This window comes from Neodiprion virginianus, chromosome 3, assembly GCF_021901495.1.
Source record: "Neodiprion virginianus isolate iyNeoVirg1 chromosome 3, iyNeoVirg1.1, whole genome shotgun sequence".
In the NCBI taxonomy this organism is placed as follows: domain Eukaryota; kingdom Metazoa; phylum Arthropoda; class Insecta; order Hymenoptera; family Diprionidae; genus Neodiprion; species Neodiprion virginianus.
The window spans coordinates 29,399,990-29,421,645 of record NC_060879.1 but is presented as its reverse complement, the minus strand read 5'-3'; the positions used below and the strand labels follow the sequence as shown (position 1 = coordinate 29,421,645).

The following is a 21,656-nucleotide window of genomic DNA, read 5'->3' as shown; positions in this document are numbered from 1 at the left end:
GCGTCACGCGGAAGTTTGCTCTCGCCAAGGGTGATCCTTGCCTCCGGAGGGGGAGCGAACATCCACTCTAGATCCCGCTGTCTCCCTCGCCCCCGGGATCCGGGAGTCTGCGCGTTGACACAGTCACCGAACCGTCATGGAATCACTCGCGTGTCCTTGCAGGGGAAGGTGTAGGGGCGAACGGTGGTGGGACACGTCAATTCGAAGCCGCGAAATTTTCACGAGGCGTCTGGTGTTTGTGCCACATATGTGAATATTGGAAACCACTACTGTGTATGAACGCGGTATTGGCACCGTTCAAAGATATCTGCAAGCTATCGCCTCCCCGCCGTCATATCGCGTCGCGTACCCTTAGAAGAATACTTCGATATATTGGATTGAATCCAGTTCTTGAAAAATTGCGTTCTTAAGACGGAATTGTGTATCCTACCGATAGTTGTAGCTTTTCACAATATGAATTTTCAACCTGAACATTACCTGTAAATGTAATTGGTTGTCTGCTTCGATGGTATGTTCACTAACAATGCGTGAATATTGAGCAATCGTTATTTTACTGTTACTGGTGGCAAAATGTATCGTTGCGTTGATGATATTTTTTTTTACAGAAATTGTTAATAACACGAGGAAGTATCGAAAAAGAAATGAATCATTTCGACACGAAACATGACTGTGCTAATAATCAGAAAATAGTTTTCGGTAGCATGATTGAAATTTTATACGGCATTTATTACATACAGCACTTTTTTATGGTTTGAATATACAATATTACCTTAGTAGGTATAAAAATTACGCTGAGGTCTCCACAAAAAAATTTGATTTTCCTGTCAACAGCAAGGGCGTATTCCTTTAATCTCGAAATATTGAGTCACTTTGAGAAACATGTGGATGTGCACATTGCGCACTCAAGCGTACTAAGCTTTTTTTCTACGCCGAATGTGCATTAGGTGACCCTTGAAGGCTTTTAAATCCAATTTTAAGCTGTTTTACATCATTCATCGTGCCTTTGAAGAAATGGCTCAATAGAATCGTGTGTCAAAATAATGCGAGGATGAAGTAGGCAAGGCGAATACCGAATTCTGAAACCCAATCTTCTTGACTTTTCCCGGACGTTTTCCAGACAATAGAAAATTCCCTGTCTCTTCTCTAACTTTCTAGTTTTTTAGAATCAGTATACACTCTGCCGGTACTGTTCAAGTGTAGAATATATGAGAAGTTTATTTACTCGTGAAATTTTTTCCATCAGTATGATAATATCGCCAAGACCACGAGAGGAATTCCGTGTTTCACGCAGCACAGGTGATCAGTCATTTTCCGGATTTTTTCAAGCCACTCGAGCGTTGCTGGAAGCATTTCAGCGTAAAAAGTCACCGCCAGTCGTTCCTGATTCACCCCCTCGCATAAAGACCAGGGTTGTGTTGATGGGGAGGTGCATTTGGAAGCCCCTTCCGAGTTTCTACCCCTCGCGACAGGCCCAAGGCGACATAAATCCGATCCGAAACTCAGCACTTGTATCGAGTCGTTAGAAAATCGAGGCTATCCCGAAGCAGTCTAGAATATATAACAATTACGTCCGTGCGATTTACTCCGCAAAACATAGTAAGGAGAATGTCATGATTCGTAAAAAAATACGCAGGGCATCTGTTCATAATTGCGAACTTCTGTTGAAATAAATTCAGTTTTAAACTTACTGTTTGGCCAACTTACGTTCAATCTCACCATGCTTCTAGCACAAATCATACAATTCTGATGCGTACCAGAAAAAATTCCCATGCAAAAGTCCAGCTAGGCGGCTACGGCTTTACTCTAGGTAGAAATACGCAAATGTATATGTCCAGTTACTCTAGTCCTGCGATCCGACCCTACCTTATGTCGGTCACTTTATGAGCACTCACGCATTTTTGGGAATAAGGTACTTACACCGCAACGTGCTTAGCTATTCTCGAGAATACTTGGCTCATAATATTGGGTGCGGCCATAACATTTTTACCGTATTCTCTGCGGTTGAGGGCTGTTGAGGACAAAGTAACGTAGGCTTGTTGGATATAAAGTAGAGCTGCTACTTTTTCGAATATCCGGGTTATTCGAACAACCCAGATCCGCCGAATCCAACGCTTCAAATTTGGATATCGGGACTATCTGGATAGTTCAAGTACTCGAGCAGCCGGGTATCCGTACTATCCGAACTATTCGAGTAGTCGGAGCACTTGATTTATCTAGTTATTTAAACTGTCCGAATAATACGAAGAGTTCGGTCTCCCTCGCGGGGTTCGTGGGAGAGAGAGAAAGAGAGAGATGACGAAATAGAAAGAGGGAAAGTAAATAAGGAGGCGGAAAAAATTGCGGGGAGATAGCCTGAGCTTCGGATGACGAGGCCTTTCTTCCTGTTGACAGTCAACCGGCTTGAACTGAATTACGATATTTGACGTAATAGAAGGAAAATGAAAATCAGAATCCAAAAACGGAGCATACAGAATAGCCAAGAGATATTTTGCATTCACGATTCTGTGAACACCGCTCTGGAAAGATAAAAAGTTTCGCGACTCAACGCACGACTTATCGCAACATTTTCCACTAGTTTTCGGTCGCTAATTATACTGTTTAATCTCTGTAGCAAGTAGAGATCTGACATACGTACAAACAAGGAGTTAAATTAAACATGATTCTTTACTTTTATTCAACCTGGCATGGTGTCATTCTTATAAGTATTTGCATTGATGTGAATGTTGACTCGCGCCATCGTGCCAAACGTCATTCTGTTGAAAATGTGGCGGAGCCCATTTATTAACTGAAAGATACTCGTAAATCCATAAAAATTGTTTCTAAATCGCTGAGGCTCTACATAGTTTTCATCTAATACTGGAATTTACTAGTCATAGCCTACTCGCATTAAGAAAAGGCGAAAATTCCTTAAATGAAATACATCGCACGTACCTTCGACATAAATTAAGTGCCTTCGAAACGGCTTGTTTCCAGGCAAAATGAATCGCCTGTGATTAAAAAAGGCAGTATAAGGAAGCCAAATAAATGCAGAAGAGAAATTTTTAGAATTCGAATCCACCGCCAATTGCGTAGCAGTTTCCCGCCGTGCGATTTGAAATACGCCGTCAAGTTCGATATCGAGACTGTCCCGAGGTCGAAGACTCGCTAGTCAGAAATCGCCGAGCGTCTATCGATAACTGTGTGACTGCCTTCGGTGCGTGACACCGAATGTAAACATGGCTGCGGAAACCAGTGAAGATTTGCCAATTTCACCGTCCGAAAAATCGTTGACGAGTAGCATTATATCTGACGATAATGACAAAAGTGTTTCGCGATCACCGTCCAGTTATTCGATTCGGGAAGACAGGTGGCCGGACCTCGTCGTCTCGAGGCCTCGGAAGTTGGACGCGTGGTGGACACCGAGGCGTAAGTAGGCTGCATGTCATTCTGTTTACAAGAATTCCATTTTTAACAACAAATATGGAGAAACGGAAATAAAAACAAAAAGAAAAAAAATAAAAACAAAAAACAACAATTTCCGCTGTTATTGGCACTCGACGATGGCGATTTTCTGGCCAATTAAATCGACGCCAAAGCCGCCGCGCCGACGCCACTGCTCGTCCGAAGCGCGTGGCATATTATTGTCTCCGTCGAGTTTCGGACTCGAGACGACAGTGAGCGTCGCGACGCCAGGTGGCGACTCTGCACGGCTCGTCGGAATACCGCATTACTTTTTGAATCCACTGACAATGGAGGATCGGAGTGTTTTTCGCGCGTTTTCGGGACCAACGCGTGCGGTGCGTTCTATTCGCGTCTGTGCCTATGGAATTGCATTGCAAGAAAACTGCACCTTGTAGTAATGGATACACGGTATTTATTTTCAGTACATGTTGTACGATTGAAAAACCTTTGGTACTTACTTTCCGTAGAATTCTTGTATGCTGTTATATCTTGTTCGTTTTTGTAGTGTCGTATCGAAAATTTGAATGATTTGTCACGTGGCAGTTGATACAATTATTGATCATTCTGGTTGATTTATAAACGTTAACTACTGGCTGTAATCTGTTAATAAATTATTTAAGAAGGTTTGAATCGTTATCTTTTCTCTCAAGAAACCAATATCGAATATTATATGAATTTAATTTATTCGTGGTTCACAGATTTCGTAACAAAATTGAATATCTCGTACGATTTTGGACGATCGCAGTCCAACTATGAGGCAAAAGGTAAATAACGAAATTTCGATATGGTGTACAAATATGTCTTACCCAAGTTCAATATTAGGTCGCATTATTTATTTTTATGGAGCGTTATACTTGACCTTTGAAAGATGAGGAAAAAAATTGTATTCATGCCGAAAATTGTTCGCATAGCGAATAAGAAGAAAGAGAAATGGACGAACGGAATTTCAGTGATTTGGCACATTCGCGGCTTGTTTAGTATGGAATAAATGAAAATTCATTTTCGAATTGGAATTGTGGCATGCAGTAGTGATATCAAAGAAGTACTAAACGATATAACACAGACATAACATAACGCATTTTCACACCAAGAAACGTTAACATGACTATACACAATACGTAACATACCTATTGTTTCTGTGAGTCTCTACGTATTATTATTGCTTACTGTTGCTTTGACGCTAATATGATCGTAAATTTCATGCTGGTACTAACGCAAGCTGCAGGATTGGAAATTTAAAAAATACAAAGAAGGTGTTGCATACAAAGAACGAAGAAATTTATTTGACTGGGTCAAATATGGTGAAACAAGTGTATTTTAGAGTCGAAGAAATTTTATAATTTGGTAAGCGAATCGCGTTATTTAACGAAATGCCATTTATCTGTCTCGAATGAAAAATATTTGAGGCAAATAATTCTTATGACTAATTGTAAATATATTCGGTGAATTTGCAAAATACTTTCTCTGCGCGTGGAGCAACCGAAGGACTCCTCTTACGTTTTGTGGGATCAATTTCGGAAAGTATGAATGCTAGAAACTGGTCAGTGTAAAACCAGACTGAAAAAAAACCTTATTCACCATTAACGGAAGGAATAAATGTAATCTGTACTCTCTATGTTGAATGTCTCTCTTTCGCTTTTTTATTGCTTTCTTGATACTTTTTTAAGTTTTCTTTGCCGATACTAACCCTCTTATGCATTTCTTGTACCTAATAACAATTCTGCCACGGAGATTGACAACGGTAGTAAAACTGAAAGAATAACGGACTTGAGTTGTGAACAGTTAAATTGATGGAAAAATTCTTGGGAAACTAAATTACTTTCGCTTCAAGCCACAGTGGTCTGAAAAGTGCTCGATAGATCGAAGGCTTTCCACAAAATGAATCCGAGGTTTATTATACATATATTTGAAAAATGGCGAGCAGAGCAAGTTAGAATCTCAAGTCCTCGAATCCTCCGAGAACTTTTTCCGGTCCCTGGACCTATTACAGGAATACATATGTGTAATGAATCGCTGGAAAACTGATTGTCCAACTTTTTCTCACTTCAGAGTATTAGTAATTCCATGCACGAACTATAACGACAAACAGTACAATGGTACTGCATCTGCGTACCTGTTATATCCAACAGAATGTACCCCTATATTTAATCCGTTACAATGACGTCCAAAAGTTCTTTTACAACCCCTTACCGACTTTTCAATGCCAATTTTCACGATACCGGATGTTGCCCAGCCTCACTCGTTCTACCTTGCCGACTGGTAATCAAGCGGTCTTTCTGCTTCTGAATTGTGTCTAACGAAAGCAGCACCTTGCGATGCCAGTGTTGGCGGTGTTATTGATTAACGTAGGTGGAGGCAAAGTCGGTGCAAAAATCAATAATCGGCAGCCCCTTTGCCTCTGGACATTTTCGCCGGGAATTGCGCTGTCAGAGTGCATTCGAAAGATTTCAGTGCAAGACCTTTCGCTCTTTGCGATGATAACAATTGTATTAAGGCCAAGACTTCGTACCGGGCCGTGAAAGGTTGCGCAAAAGAAAACAGTTCGTCCTTAGATACTACTTTTTGAACACATCGCTAATCCGCGTTGCAGTGCAATTGATGCAAAACATAATTATGGGACCCGTCGGAGTCGCCGAAGGGAAAACGTTAAATGAAACTACAAGCAAACTGCAGAGTACGAATAACACGTGGTACCAGTGACTTCGGAGAGTGTGTCGATTATTTGTTGTTGTTCAGTTCTTTTTCCGTCAACCGTTGCGGACTTGAACCGAATAAATCACAAATATCAGTCCGAAGGAAGTGGGCCCGAGGCCCGAACCAAATACGAGGATATCCGGGAAAGGAAGCGACTGCTTGCTGGAGGACTTCCTACCAAAGTCGCCTAACCAGTCAGTTTGAAGCGTACGGATTTTGCGAAAAGTTGCAAAAGCGGTCAGCGGTGACGCCATAGAACCCGGTCGATATCGAGAACCAGAGGGCGCCTTGGACGAATTCCTATGCGACAAGAATCTCAGACCGGCGTGAAGCTGCGGCCTTTCAGCGAACATCATCACGGGGGCGGCGGCGGCGGCGGCGACGGCGGGGTAATGATCGAACAAGACATGGCCGGGGCCCAGGACACCATCTACCTGTGCAACTTCCGGGTATCCGTCGACGGAGAATGGCTCTGCCTGAAGGAGCTTCAGGACGTCGAATTCTCGATGCAGGACTCCATGCAGCGTTCACCGTCACCTCCGTTGCCGCTTAGCGGTACAAACCACCATCACGAACGACACCGTCACCAACGACACGAAACTCCTTCGCTTTGCGACGCACTTATGTCCAGCTCGCCACCATTGCCACTCTTCTCCAGCTTCTTGTGTCTGTATTATTATTTGCACTCGAATAATCGCGGAGCAATCTAAGGATGAAGCTCCCGCAATCAAATTGGAATCGGAGGCTGGAAAACGAGAGAAACGTTGAAAAATCTCCGTAAACACTGTTTGTGACAATGATATAGTGAATACGCACGATGCGGAACAACCATACTGTGTGATAATAATAAATTTAAGCAATTTCGAATAACACAAGCTGCGGTATCAATAGTTTGAGAAAAAGTTCCGTTAAGAAAATGGTAAAAAATTATTCAATTTTGGTGTTTTTGATTCGAATCTAATGATTTTGATTTTGATTTTGACGATGAACGTCTGTTTTTATAGCATCATTGAAGAGATATATTTCTTTCCCATGTTTGGAAATAATTATTTGTGAAATTTGGTTCAGGCGATTTTTAGATATTTTTATTATGAACCAAATAAACCCAAAAAATAGAGTTGGATAAAAACATCAGAGTTTGATCATTCAGGACGTTATAACTATAAAAACTTTTCTCTTACTGTTGATAGCTTGTGTTATTCGGATTTTCTACGTATTATTATAGCAGGGATGTTATTTCAGCCGTGTTCACTATGACTGGCGCACACAGTATTGCTGGAGATTTCTTGACCGGTTTTTTCTCTTTGCCTAGCTGATTTATCCTTGATATACGCTGTATTTTGATGGAAAAAGTCTGAAACCCGTTCATGGGGTAGACGATGCCAATTGGGCTCAATGAATCACCTTTAAATTCTTCTGTAGACGCTGTACTCATCGAATCAGTAAAAGCGTATAATGTTTAACTTGTCGCTAATCTTTTGTTTCTTCGTCTTTTCAAACTTTCACTCCGGATTCACTGCATTTACTCTCGTTATCTTCCCGTATTAATCGTCATCATGCTTTCATGTAAGGGTAAGAGACACAACTTCGGGTGGAACTCGGTTTTTTTTCACTTCATACTTGGTTTGGGTACTCGGTAAAGGTTGACTAGCTTCAGCTTTGACATATCTCACTCTGCCTTGTTCGAATTAGTTTTGTTGCATGCCATTTAACTGGTCGTCACACGTTGTGCTTCGTCCCGCGTCATGCCAATACATGATCAATTGGATTTGAAACTTTATTTTCTGCATTCTTCATTTGTGCAGTTGTTTACACAATTTGACGCTGCAGTTGTATTGCGCGTTGTACAATCACATCTGTATTGGCTTGCTTCGCAGTATCTCAATTTTTGCTAAATTCTTTTCGTGCCGCATGCGATGGCAAAATTTAAGCGGTGGCTTTGCTTCTCGAATCGATTATATGAATTGCGGGACAATCCATCAAATTTTTTACTCTAAATACACGGTCTATATTTGAATACGTGGTCTGCAGTTCCAAGACAGTTCTACATGACTTAGAGAGTATCACGGTTTTTCGAATATTCGACAAAATTTGAACGACGGAGAAGATAAATAAGACCACCTTAGCTGTGATCCTGACACTCCGGATTGGGCAATTTGTTATTTTTACAGCACGAGATCCAGTGATTATCGAACGAAGCAACCTAGTCAATATTTCGAAGCTGATCGTTAAGGAATTGATCGAGACGTCTCTGAAATATGGACGTATGCTGGACTCGGATCATATGCCTTTGCAGCATTTTTTCATCGTCCTCGAGCACGTCCTTAGACACGGATTACGGCCTAAGAAGGTATGGCTGCAAGCTCAACGCAGTCTTGTCAAAACATAATCAACATCAGCAAATAACGAATTGACTTTCCAGGGACTCCTTGGCCCGAAAAAAGAACTCTGGGACATTCTTCAACTTGTGGAAAAATACTGTCCCGAAGCACAAGATATCACCTCAAGTATCCGCGACCTACCGACCGTCAGGTATCAATCAACCTCATTCGCAAGTCCGTGAAACACAGTCTGGAATAGCTTGTGGATATTATTTCGCGAATTCAAGTCGGAACTCAACTCAACTGGTGTAATGAAGATTTTATCCTCAAAGTCCTGATATTTTCAGGACAGCGATGGGCCGAGCACGAGCTTGGCTGAGGATGGCGCTGATGCAAAAGAAACTTGCGGATTACCTAAAAGTGCTAATCGATCACAAGGACGACATTCTATCTGAATACTTTGAACCGGACGCACTAATGATGAGCGACGAAGCCATTGTTGTAATGGGTTTGCTGGTTGGCCTCAATGTTATAGACTGCAACTTCTGTGTCAAGGTTAGTGTAGCGAAACCTGGCAGCGAGTGATAGAGTTAATCCGATGCTAATTATCTTGATGGGTATCGATTGCGCGAAACAGGAAGAAGACCTGGACTGCCAGCAGGGTGTAATCGACTTCTCCCTTTACCTCAGAAGCAGCAATCACATTCCAGGCGAATCACCGGACGACGAACTGGAGAACGACAATATGACCACTGTTCTAGACCAAAAGAATTACATCGAGGAGCTCAACAGGCATCTAAAGTAGGGCCAAAACTGTTTGTACCTAGAATCAGTCGTATGGAAATTCGATAAATTTCGCATGATCTCGAGTGGTGAACTTCAATCATCCCGATCGTAATCGTATTTCAGTGCGACTGTAACAAATCTACAAACAAAGGTCGAATCTCTTACCACGACGAATGCCCTCATGAAGGAAGATCTGGCAATTGCGAAAAACAATATTCTCTCACTCCATGACGAGAACAGGCAACTGAAAAAAGAACTGGGCATCGAAGTCAAGGATCCAAACGAGGTACGAGTCCTCACTGACACAAAAATGATTTTAAGATGTGTCCAAATTAACAGGCTCCGCTTTATTTCAGAACGGAAAAGCACCCGTCAAAATCACAGAGACTACGTCAGAGATAGAGGAGTTGAGAAGTAGGCTAGAAGTGGAAAAAAAGCAAAGACTTGAGGCTGAAAGGGAGCTGGAATTACAGGTTCGTAACGTTGGTTTAATCCAATTTTGATCCCACCCGATATTTGATGTTCTTTGTTCGAAATATGCAAATTGGCGAAAGAAGCCTGAAAACATTTTATGGAGCAGGTCAGCATGAAGTCGGAAATGGAGGTTGCCATGAAATTGTTGGAAAAAGATATCCACGAGAAACAAGACACTATAATATCTCTGAGAAGGCAGCTGGATGACATCAAATCGATCAATTTGGAGATGTACAAAAAGCTGCAGGTGACGTAACCATTTGTCTTCAATTTTAAATAATGATTATATTTCATATTCCACAGGTAATAATTTCTGTAACGATGCATGATCCGTATTTCACAGTGGCTGTATCCTCAATTCGGTCTTATCCGATCTGTAAACCTCGATAACTCGTGAACCCAAGTGAAATTTGGTTTCTAGTCACAATTTTATGTTCTTTAATTTTAACAATTCATCGCATGTAAAAGCTTACTGCGTCGTCTGTTGAAGGGCTGTGCGTTGAAAGTACGTATACTACGTACACAACTGCCTTTACTTTGATCACCTTTGGTCATGAGATCTGGCATATTGCACAGAATTTAACTTTTAGTCCAAGATCATGATAATGCGATAGAAAAAAACTTCTATTAGGATGCAGGAATGCTCAAAAAGCGTGCCCATGCTCTTTGCGTATTACCAGCCCTTTGATTGACGTATCAAGCATTGTGTTTGAACTAGATGAGGATACCTATTGCAAGTTGGGAACGTGAAGATAGAAAATAGCTTAGGAAAATGTTATCCGGCGACACGAGAAGCGTCATTTTGTTCTTGTCGTCTTTTGAAAATTCATTACTTGTCTGTCTCGATGTTTGACTTGTAGGAGTGCGAGCACGAGCTGACGCAGAAAGGTGAGATGGTGAGCCGGCTTCATGCCAAGACGAATCAGATCGGAAAGTTACTGAACAACCTCGAGAAATACAACCATCTAATGAAAGATGCGGAATGCGGTCGGAGTCCAACAACTCCAGTAACCGGATCCAAGTCTTTTGTAAAAAATAGTCCCACCTCGCCTAGAGTGTCCGTTGGCGAACTCGCTCGGTTCCAGCAGTCGGACCCTGATCGGACAGCCAATTCGGAAAAAGTACCGAGAGAAGCTTCCATCGAGGAAGCGAAAGATTGAGGCGTCTTAGGATTGAGCTTACCGCTTCTTGTTTTTTACTCTTCGTTTTCGTTTTCCTTATGCAACCAGCTCTTCACGAGTGTTTCGCATTGATTTGGCGCGGTATCCACTCAAAGTTTAAAAACGTGAGGCTCGAGAGCGAAGCGTATAACAAAAATCAACGGATATTCGCTTTTAGTATCCCTTAACAAAATTCAAACGGCTAATTGGTTCGCTGGTAGTGAGAATTTGTCAATATGTTTTTTTTTTTTATTTCCAAACTATGATTTCAGTTTTATCTTTGCAACGGTATATAGCTGTGTAGCAGGTGCTTTGTTCTAGGGATAGTATTATTGATTGTTGGGGATTCTATGCTTCGCCGCGAACCATTTTTATACTTATGTTTTCCATGGTACAAGTTTTTCCGGCTAACCCCAGGTCCACTAAGCCTATCATGATACGTGATAGTTCAAGTTGATAAGAACGAATTCTTGGTTGGATTGGTGCCCATGGCAAGTTATTAGATTGATTTGCTGAAAAACAGTTGTCCTTTATCCGATTGATGAATTATTTTCTAATTTAATTACATCCGATTGTGAGAAAATTTGGCTGGTCCGTTATTTGCGTACTGACTTGGCTGGATTTGAGATATTCGCAGTATGAAACCGCGAAACATCATTCCTTTGTTATGTATCTAATTTATTTACATTGAGAAAAATATTAGTTCGTAATTGTATTACAGAAATGTGATTTTATGTTCCGGTTGTTTTTCAGCTGTATCCGTACTCGGTTCATATTTTGGACGCACATGATATTAGGCACAGCATCTATACTCTGAATAATTAGCTTTGAATCTAGAGATTTAACGTGCGCCGAAAGCATGGAAATTGTAATTAATATTTTTAAAATATTTCCAGCACGGTTACAGCGAGACGTTACCATCGATACTACGAAACATTGTTTCAACGATATAATTAAGAGAGATTTATTTCAGGAGTGTGAGGGCTCGCTTAAGCATAAGACAGAACTGATCAGTAAGCTGGAAGCAAAGACGCATTCCATGACTGACACCATTCAGAAAATGGATGAGAAGTATGTTTACATGTTTTTTACTTATATCACTGAAACTCAAATGTACCCCATGCTCTTCTTTGTTTCCGATAATTCTTTTTTGTGGTGTTTCTTTGTCCCTGGGGGTGAACAATTATAGCCATTCCATACCATGTTTTTCAAGGGCCACGGTATCGCCAATTATCAGTGATGGTGTCATATTGTACGGAAGTTAACGATATTTAGGATATGTTAGGATGAGAGTGAAAGTGCATGTAACGTTGATATTTCGAAAATGAATATGCTGGGAATATTTTTGTTGTATTATAAAATTATATATTAAAAGTCTCTAGTCGAATTCGAGCTTTGATTCTGGGCGACTCTCATGCACGTTGCAATTTGAAATACGTCCCTGAATTTATTCTAGTCTAAACTCGCGCGAACAATTCGTGCCCACTCCATAGACTTTCTGATTTAATACGCTCTTGGTTTTTATTTATTAATGGCAATCATTATTGAAGCCAAACCGAGATAACTTTGATATAACTTTCATGATCATTATGATTACAAGTTAGCGGTAATTCAAGAAACAGAGGGACGATGACATGTACGATTTTTCGCTTACAGGGTTTCTTCTTTCTTTTTTTTTTTAATGTCATATGTGTTTATGGTGAATATGTGAATGGGGCTTTGACTTCCCTGTTACCTTGCAATTAACCATTGGTGTCGGTGTACATGTCATAACGAGCCTGTAACCTTCGAATAAGTATTTCATCCGCACCGCACTCGATGATCGACGAACATTATCAATAATTGTTGAATGGGTATTTGAGAATGATCGCAAGAAAGCGGTGATGATGATAAAGAGAAAAGTTTCAATCGATATTCGATTCACGATACGATGATCCATTGGTATGAGTTGTTCACTTGCTTTTCACCGAACGGGCATTGCGTACATCGTTTACCGTTAAATCGCGCTATCAGCTAATATATATTATGGTATGAATATTAAATATATTTATGTTCCAGTATTAAAATTGTGATAAAAAAAAACGAAGTGAGTTATTATTTTATTTAAATGTAATTAGGTGGACTGCGTATAAACGTAGCTGTGTGGGTTACATGCCAGATGTATCGTTATTTTCATGTTTACCTTTGCGAATGATTTTCTTGGATAGAAATTAATTAGATCATTTGTGGATCCTGCCGCTCGATGTTTCACGGCAATTAACAATGCAAACGAATAACGGTGTAAAAATGCAGTAACGCAATTTTCTAATAACAAATTTACGTATATTCGCTATGTTCGCTAAGGTGCCACACACGAATATACATATATACATATATATCAAGCGATCAGCAATATAACTCATAATGACACCACGTGTGCTTGTATAAGACTAAAAAAATAAAACATTAATATATAAACCATACCGTATTTGATTACCCTAAGGCTAGTGGTCAGAATTACATCGTCTCGTCTGTCTGTTGTACGCCTTATACTTGCATCCGATTAGAATATGACAAATAAAACTTCATCTTATACCCTCCACCACTCCAAAGCATAATTTTTCAGATACAGGTAAATTATATAAATTGAAAAAAAATCTACGTCGGCAGATAACGGCCTTACTTTGCTTTTCATTGCAATCACGTCCATGTTAGAGTTGTCAGATAATTTTATTCCCAGCGGATAAGGTAAGTTAAGAGTTTGTCTATTAGGTGCAGCTTTCCTAAAGTACATTTATTACGCAAGCTGTATAATTATGCTGATTAGTTCAGTGAATATAAAAAATTACGGGAAATCAATACTCGCGTAGCGTCTGAATGTTAGTTATTTTCTCAGAGTGAATTAATTAATGAAACACTCAGAAATAGAAACAAAGTCACGTAATAACCAAAAGTAACTCTGTATAGTCACACTTCTAGTGATTGAGAAATTACAACCGTTACTGTTGATTAATGATTCTTTCAGATCTGAGTTCGAACTCTCGTGTCTAGCTAATAAAATAACAAAATTGTACTTGCATTAACCGAAGGTTAAATATATATTAAATTCAGGTAACCCGTGTGATCATTCTTCAGTCACCTCCAGTCGTCTATAATATCGCATGTCGATAATCAGCATTACCAATGAGTCAATTATTGTAGATATTGAGAAATCTGTAGTTGAATTTCAGGCGTACTCTAAATTAATTTATTCTCGTAGAACTTTTCCAAAGCTGTTTTTGTCGCCGCCAAAGTGCCCAGCATCTGATTATAGTGGATACTATCTGCTGGTACGAATCAGAATACTAGTAAACAACAATCGCCTAGTTCGGCATGAAATATGGGTTGATTGTCTATGCAACACACGTTCAGATCTCATAGATTAGACATAATTTCGTATGAATCTACTCCGAGTAATCGATTGGATGAGTCAATTAACTTTTGGTATAGAAAATCTGGCTTTATCACAGGTCTTGATTCGTAAAATGGTTTACTGGCGGGCGTGAGATGAAAACTGATGTCAACCACAACAATTGTAGAACATTTCGTAGAGCGTCTGAAAGATTATGGGTTCTTGGAAATAAATTGAATTTCACATATCGACGTGAAACTTTTCTTTCATCCCATGCTTGTACTCGACTGACCCGTCCATCTTTCAAATTCTGCGATGGATTAGTAGAATGTTATTCCAATCCCATAGGAGATGGGATTTTCATCGAAGTTTAAGGTATAAGACAAAGTCGTATTTGCCCGGCTGACTGATCGCAATTGCTTTTAAGTGCAGATAATTAATTGATCATCAAGCAGTTTGTGAACGCAATTAACTTTGGCTATTACTAATTAATCACTATTGCCTGGCAGGTTATTTAACGAAAATACCTTAATTGTTATACGAACGCGTTGTATATACCTACTGCAAACTCACTACCATCCAGTCGATTTTATCTCATACGATAGATCTGGTTACTTTACTAGCAAATCAATTAAGTGTAATCGCCAAGTTTTTCCATACTGATCTCCGAAAATGAGACGCTAGATTCAATTCCGCTATCAAATGTAGTTACCAGGAGTCCGTGTACGTGTCGTTTTTGTCTTTTCCAAGACTTTCATGTCAATAATGCACAGTTGAGTCTGATTACCGATTGCAAAATAATATTTCTTAACAGTAACCGGCACCGAAATTGATAAAATATCATTCAATTGTTCGTGGATTAATCATAGACGTGTTGTCATCTGTTTTTGTCCCAACTGGCCTTGCCCTATCCAAAAGCATGAAACCCGACCGCATCCATAAAGATGCAAGTGAACTTCCGAAGCGAATGAATACATCACCGATAATTGTCACGATCCCGTTGCGCGCCGTGTCATCGTCGCCCTCGAAACCTCCGTAAAACTGCATGCGATTGAACAAAAATGTTTCAAGGATTACCTGTTATTCACGTTGACCAGATGCAAGGTGCTGGAGGGCATCCGTTCCGGTGCCGAGGAACGGGCTCGAGTCGTCGGGGCGGAAGCGGCTCAACGTGAGGCTTGGGCAAGCGGCGTCGAGGGAGAGCTCAGGATAGAACGGGAGTGGAGAACCGCCCTTCAGGAGACCTCCGTCAAGGACCGGGAAAAAATATCACAGCTTCACCAGGAACTTGATCAGTTGAAGGAGGTTGCCGAGGTAAATACGTTTGAATAAAGATGCGTTTAAATTTATTCCCAACAACGGAACAAGACCCTTTTCAGGGGCTTGCAAGTAGTAATTATGTAAAATCGAATCGAATCTAATAGTTATACAACTCCTTTCAAAAATTATACTTGATAATTTACAGACCTTAGAAGTCACTCGACGCTATTATTCGTTCGAAGCACGACAATAGGACGAGTACTTTAATTAATCATCATTGATTAAGCGGCTTGGTGCGGTAGAATCAAAAAATAGTAAAATAAACGCATGTTTGATATTCTGATCGAAGCAATCGGATATTTTGTCTTTTCAATCATTCGGTAAAACCGAATTATCCAAACTTCAATCGAATTATTCGATTTGTCAGGAATTAATTGCTGCATTTTGTGGCATCATTCTGGTTTGAAAAGGAGTTCTAAATCACCAATATCCGATTTCACGAGACTTAATATATTAGCTGTATATCAAGTAAATTGAGTGGGCTCATTGTTTCAATACGAATGGTAGATAACTGTTTTCTAGTTAATGTTTTACATGATAATGGGTTAATTTGTTACTTCAACTCTAATAGGTCGCTGCGTATGAATTTCACCCCATTTACCGATGTTTTGCAGTACTTAAACAGTCAATTTTGGTTAGGAAAACTGAGAGAGCTTCTTCTAAAATCCTTAAACAATACCTAGATATTTTGTTTAGATTCCTAGAAGTCATTTTTGAAGTAAAATATCACGTTTTAGACGAGATTCAGTCCGTGTGACTGTTATGCGATGCTACCGAGGTACGACTCACTAGGGTTAAGAACAATGAGAAAAACTTTGTACAAAAAATAAATAGCAAGTTTAAACAAACGACCGTTCGCATTTTTAAATTTGGCGAACAATGAGGCGATATAGCACAATTTGATTCGGAGATAGGTGATTTTTTTTTTTTTTTCAAGCACACGTCTTTCGCTCACGCGACTTGATTCTTACGTTGCAGAAATTCTTGGCGTTGCAAGAGGAACACTACGCCCTCAAGGAAATTTGTACGGAGCAGGAACGAACGCTCGAAGAACTCGGAGGACAGCTGAGCTCTGCCAAATTGGCAGCTGTAGAATTGAGGGAGGCTGCCGATAGCGTGCAACAATCGCAACAAAACGGCGCTGCTTCCTGGGCAAACGATCGTCTCGTCACACAGTGCAAAAGGTGCAATCGAGATTTTAACATCGCACGAAGAAAGGTACCAAATTTTTCATATAAACGGCGCTTTGCCTGTCATTCGTGGTAATTGAGGGTTACTCGAGCCGTGCAGTCGGGTGGTGAAAAGCTCCGAATAACAACTGAACAAGAGAATTAAAAAAGGCTGAAGCTACCATTAAAAATATACTTATATATCATATATATATACTTCAGAAAGTATCTATGTGCCAAGGCCAACGTTTTTTAATAAAGAAAATGGAATTTTTTTTTTTTAAATTGCAACGCAATCGTGGTTGAATTTTTTTTTTTCGTTCAACACTTGAACCGACTTCTTTCTTTATTTCCGAAAATTGATCAAGTTTCATGTCCGGATTTCAAAGTTTCGCTATCATCGACTTTTCATATTCTTGCGTTGGTAAATTCTGAAAAATTAATCCTCAAAGTCTCGATCATATTTGATGGATCTGGAATCAGCCGAGTGACCAAGATGAGTCACTTGTCAGATTTCGGCAGGCTGGCCGGAGCGTATCTGCTCAGCTGGCTGGTATTATTACATTATTGTAGTCAGATCAGTCGATATATATTCATGATGACATGCATATTCGGTCATATAATGTAATAGAGACGTTGTTGCACGCCCTGTAAAATACGTATAGAATACATTTTCCCGCATTTTACACGAGGTAAGTTACCGCATAATAACAAGACCGGGGCGTATCTTTGTTAGTCATTTTTCTCACAGTGGGTGTATTAGCATACTGTTTAATATAGAATAGGCCACCTAAGGTTCCGGCTCGCGAAAGGCGATGCGGTGCTTTCATTCCGCCCGGGGATGCGAGAAAAATACCTAAAACCCAAGGGTGAGAGAAAGAGAGGGTAGAAGACTTTTAACACACGAATGGCAGGGAATGCAGGGAACAAATAAAGTGTAAAAATAAAGACGTCGAGGCACCGACTCACAGCGGGTGCTCCGCAATCCGGTATCGTAAATTAGCTCACCCATTGCTCGGCGGCTCGTGTTTCCTCCACGCGAAAGAGACTGCTTGACAAAAATTTTCACTTCAGTTTATAAAACGGCGAAGGTCGGGTAGTTCGGATTGATTTCCGACTGGTAACTTCCTTCGCATCCCTTCGATTCGTTCCAATGTCCATGCATATCGGTAAAGTGTTCGGTTCTTCGCGCGGATGCAATTCCTACTCCCAAGGCTATAATTCTGATCTTTGTAACGGCGGAGTTATCTCGGTAATTCCTGCAGCAGCACACAGTCGCGGTTGCTACCTCGAATAATTTACTATTGAACGAAATCGAGTGATTGGTGGTGAGTGGTCGGGTAACGTTACCGCAGGTTTGGCTCGGCGATAAATTTGCCTAGCTAAGTGAGGGCCGGCGGCTAAATGGAAATCAGGAAGTTGGTAGAAGAGGGAGAAAGAAGTGAAGAAGAGAAAAAAAAAAAAAAGAAAAGAAAACGTTACTAAAAATGGAAAATAAAAATAAGAGGCGAAGCCGTCTCGCGACGACGCCGATTCTAACCTCGGCTCCAATTTCTGCCCCGTGATTTGTGCCGTGCAGAAGTTTATTGCTGAGTCAATGCCCGTTTAGCTAGATAAGAAAACTTTTCACCAAGAAATGATTATTACGAACTTTATACAAAATTGGAACTCCACCTGTATTATTTTCACTGAAAATTATATTATTCACTCTCATCGATATCGCGATTTCTTTAGTATGTTGTCTCGATTGTTGAACGCGTATTGGAAATGTATTTATTTTTATTCAATTTTTCAGCGTGAACGTCAAAAATGGCCTCGCAACGTTTAAATCACAGTACACCATTTTCATTTCAAGGTTGAAATTCTAATATTTATCACGTTATCGGCGAAGAGCTGTCTTCATTTTGTGGCTAACAACGTGATAAATATTAGATATACGATAATTTTACAATAGTTCGTTTTTGTAGAGGATTAAATCTTCCACAGAATAGCCAGAATTTTTTTTATAATATACAGTTTCAAAGTAATTAACAGTTTTCTTAAAGAAATTTCAAACGCATGCTTTTTTTTAAATCAAAATTCGACTGCTTGGCAGGGTGTGTTAGAGTTATCACAAAAATTCGAGGATTTAACCAGATTTTTTTCGATATATGTTTATTACTTTTAGAGAGGGGTGAGCGAGAAGAAATTCTGACATGACCGAAATAAGAACCACCCTAATATATATGTATAAATATGTATATATATATACACATCCAAGGAAATGTTGAAAAGATATAAGATTACTTGCAAGAGAGTTAGCCGTTATATACCTAACCGATTATCACCAACTAGTTATACCTTCTTTCCAAGTTTCGTACTGTAGATTTATTCCGGGTATAAATGGTACTGTTAGCCGATAAGGGTTGGCACTGAAGTCTGGCGGGGTGGAGCAGGGCCGACTTTACCACATTTCGGCCATAAGTCACGTGGATGAGACGGTTCAATAATTAACTTTCGGGAGGGAACTGGTTATCGGAATTATATTATTCGACTTCTTCCAGCGTAATAACACGGGACTCGGAATGTTCATTCCAATATTCAAACGATTCAATTTAGATACCCAGACATTGCGTGGTGCTATGTATGCGATTTTTCGCAAAATTTAAGTTCAATATATTTCAACATCGACGCTGTAACGGTCTTAATATTACCATGAATCCCGCACTTAACAACTTACTCGTTAGTTTCAACTTGCAAAAAACAAAGAAAACTTCGATTTTACTCAATCCTTAAAATATTCCATCCAATTTTATCATATTGCCTCTGATTTCCATCAGATGTGTTCAAACTTAGGTACACTTATAATTTTCACCCCTTTCTCGAAAACATCGAGCTTCCGCAGAGCCGTAATTTATATTTAATAATTACAATGCCTCTCGGCAAGCTGAGTTGAAGATGAGTTATTCAATTTTAACCCCCTTCCAATTGAGTATTAAGAAATTAATCGAACGCGCAAAGTGCCTCTTTCGCTGCCCTCCACTTCGTAAAGAGCCCCTCATTTCCCCTCTCCTTAAGTAAAATAATCATAATCGTTGAATTTGATCGCCGATTATACAAAATCGATGAAAAAAAATATTTTTTCATTTTTTCAGCATCACTGCCGCAACTGCGGTGCGATCTTCTGCAATTCCTGTAGTGACAATACAATCGCACTGCCAAACTCCACGAAGCCTGTACGCGTGTGCGACGAATGCCACGTTTTCTTGGTTGGCCGATATTCCGTGATGCCATAGCGCTCAGCTTCCGTTGCGTACAACCACCGCCGTTATTTTCGTTAGATTTAAAAGTATTACATTATAGTTCGAGCGTAGCTTTTGGTAAACGGTGCAAGATTATCGTGCCTAAATGATTGTTATGTGTTCGAAACTCGACAGCTGGGGATTCCTGACAAATCGCAAATATCGAAAAAAAGATATCTCATCTCAATCCACACGAGAGATGTTTGACATTTTTAAAGAACTACCGTTTCTCAAGTTTATCATTTTCAATCAACGCTCTTGCTCGTGTTAACAGATTTAGCGGACACGCAGACTTTCCAAGTCGTTCAATCAAGACACGTATTTTTTTTCCACAAGCTCCTATATTATGCATGACAGAATATCCGGCCGCCTTTATAATGTTATGTGATCTGCTTGGTAAATTGAAGCACCGCAATTTTACTTCCGCAGATTTTGACGTCATTAATATAATATAAGTGTGCATATAATTATTGATACGCTTGCAGTTTAAAACTTATTTCCTATTACGAAATATACATATACATATACATATATACAGAAAACGTTAGACCTATTATTATATATATATATATATATATATTGTTCTGGAGAAAATTAGATTCTTATCTTAGAAACGTTTCGTGAAAAACAAATATATCATACTAATAAGAAATGTACTGGGAGAAATATTTTCATACGATAATTTTGACAGTCCTAAAACCATCCGGATAACTAACAACATATTGAATTCCATATAAAAATCATTAATGTAGGTCACATATTGAATTATTATATTTACATATGGATTTAGAATAATGAACAGAGTCTAAAGTTTCAAGCACAAAATTTTTCATGCAAAAAAATCAAAATCACACTTGATACCCTTCGCTTTAGATGATTAACTTCCTACAACCGACATTAAATTTACCACATCAAGTAATTGCATTATACAGTCTTGCTTATATCTGCAGAAGTACCATCGTAACAAGTGCGTCATCTCGGGATGTGCTTCCGAATGAAATTCGCTTGAAATGTCTCGGACAAATTTATACACCTATGATACCGAGGAAATTAAAGTCAGTCTGCAATAAACCTGATAATTGTATAACTGCGCATAAAATTGCATCACGTATAATTGCATATATCAATAATTTTTTTAGGTAAACGATAATTATATTATATATTACACGAGGTATATACGTATATATGCGGTAGAATTTATAATCGTTGAATAAATTTCAGAATCATTCGCATAATTAATTTCGCCGATTAGCAGACGGTAAAATTCCCATGTATAATTGTACGATTTCAGTATACATTAATATAACCTCGAGTTTTGTCGACGATGCACTGCAATTAAGGCGAGACAAAAGCATGCGATCTTAACAAAATTCTATGCCCCCGAGATTGGCTACCATACATGTATACGTAACAAAGACCAGTTCCTCTGTATCCGGCATATCGTCCCTTACTGTAAGAAAAATAAAGCTCGAGATAAAACGCGAGTTCATCCGAATCTCCCCGCTGATCGATACTGCGGTACATATGCGTATAAATATACATACCTGTGCATGTAAAGGTAAAACAAATCGCCGATAATATTCGATCGGTAAATAATGGTCCCGCGATAGGATTGCGATGCAGGTCACACGCCTACCGCG

The 21,656-nt window shown here is 39.6% G+C and overlaps 1 protein-coding gene across 6 annotated transcripts; it reads left to right on the top strand.

The window, feature by feature from the left end:
• The first annotated feature begins 3,167 nt into the window (after nucleotides 1-3,167).
• On the top strand, nucleotides 3,168-20,693 carry LOC124299956 (RUN and FYVE domain-containing protein 2). Of its 6 annotated transcripts, XM_046753440.1 has the most exons (13): nucleotides 3,168-3,405; nucleotides 4,140-4,205; nucleotides 8,307-8,485; nucleotides 8,558-8,667; nucleotides 8,804-9,011; nucleotides 9,094-9,257; nucleotides 9,366-9,528; nucleotides 9,599-9,715; nucleotides 9,823-9,963; nucleotides 11,850-11,947; nucleotides 15,344-15,560; nucleotides 16,545-16,784; nucleotides 19,870-20,693. In XM_046753440.1, the coding sequence occupies exons 1-13, from the start codon at nucleotides 3,216-3,218 to the stop codon at nucleotides 20,008-20,010; spliced, it is 2,034 nt and encodes a 677-aa protein (XP_046609396.1). In that variant the 5' UTR covers nucleotides 3,168-3,215; the 3' UTR covers nucleotides 20,011-20,693. The 6 variants fall into 6 exon arrangements, 5 of the variants coding, with proteins under 5 accessions (XP_046609396.1, XP_046609399.1, XP_046609395.1 ...); XM_046753443.1 differs by lacking the exon at nucleotides 4,140-4,205 and having other exon boundaries at nucleotides 3,169-3,405; XM_046753439.1 differs by lacking the exons at nucleotides 3,168-3,405; nucleotides 4,140-4,205 and adding an exon at nucleotides 4,255-6,801.
• The last annotated feature ends 963 nt before the right edge of the window (nucleotides 20,694-21,656 follow it).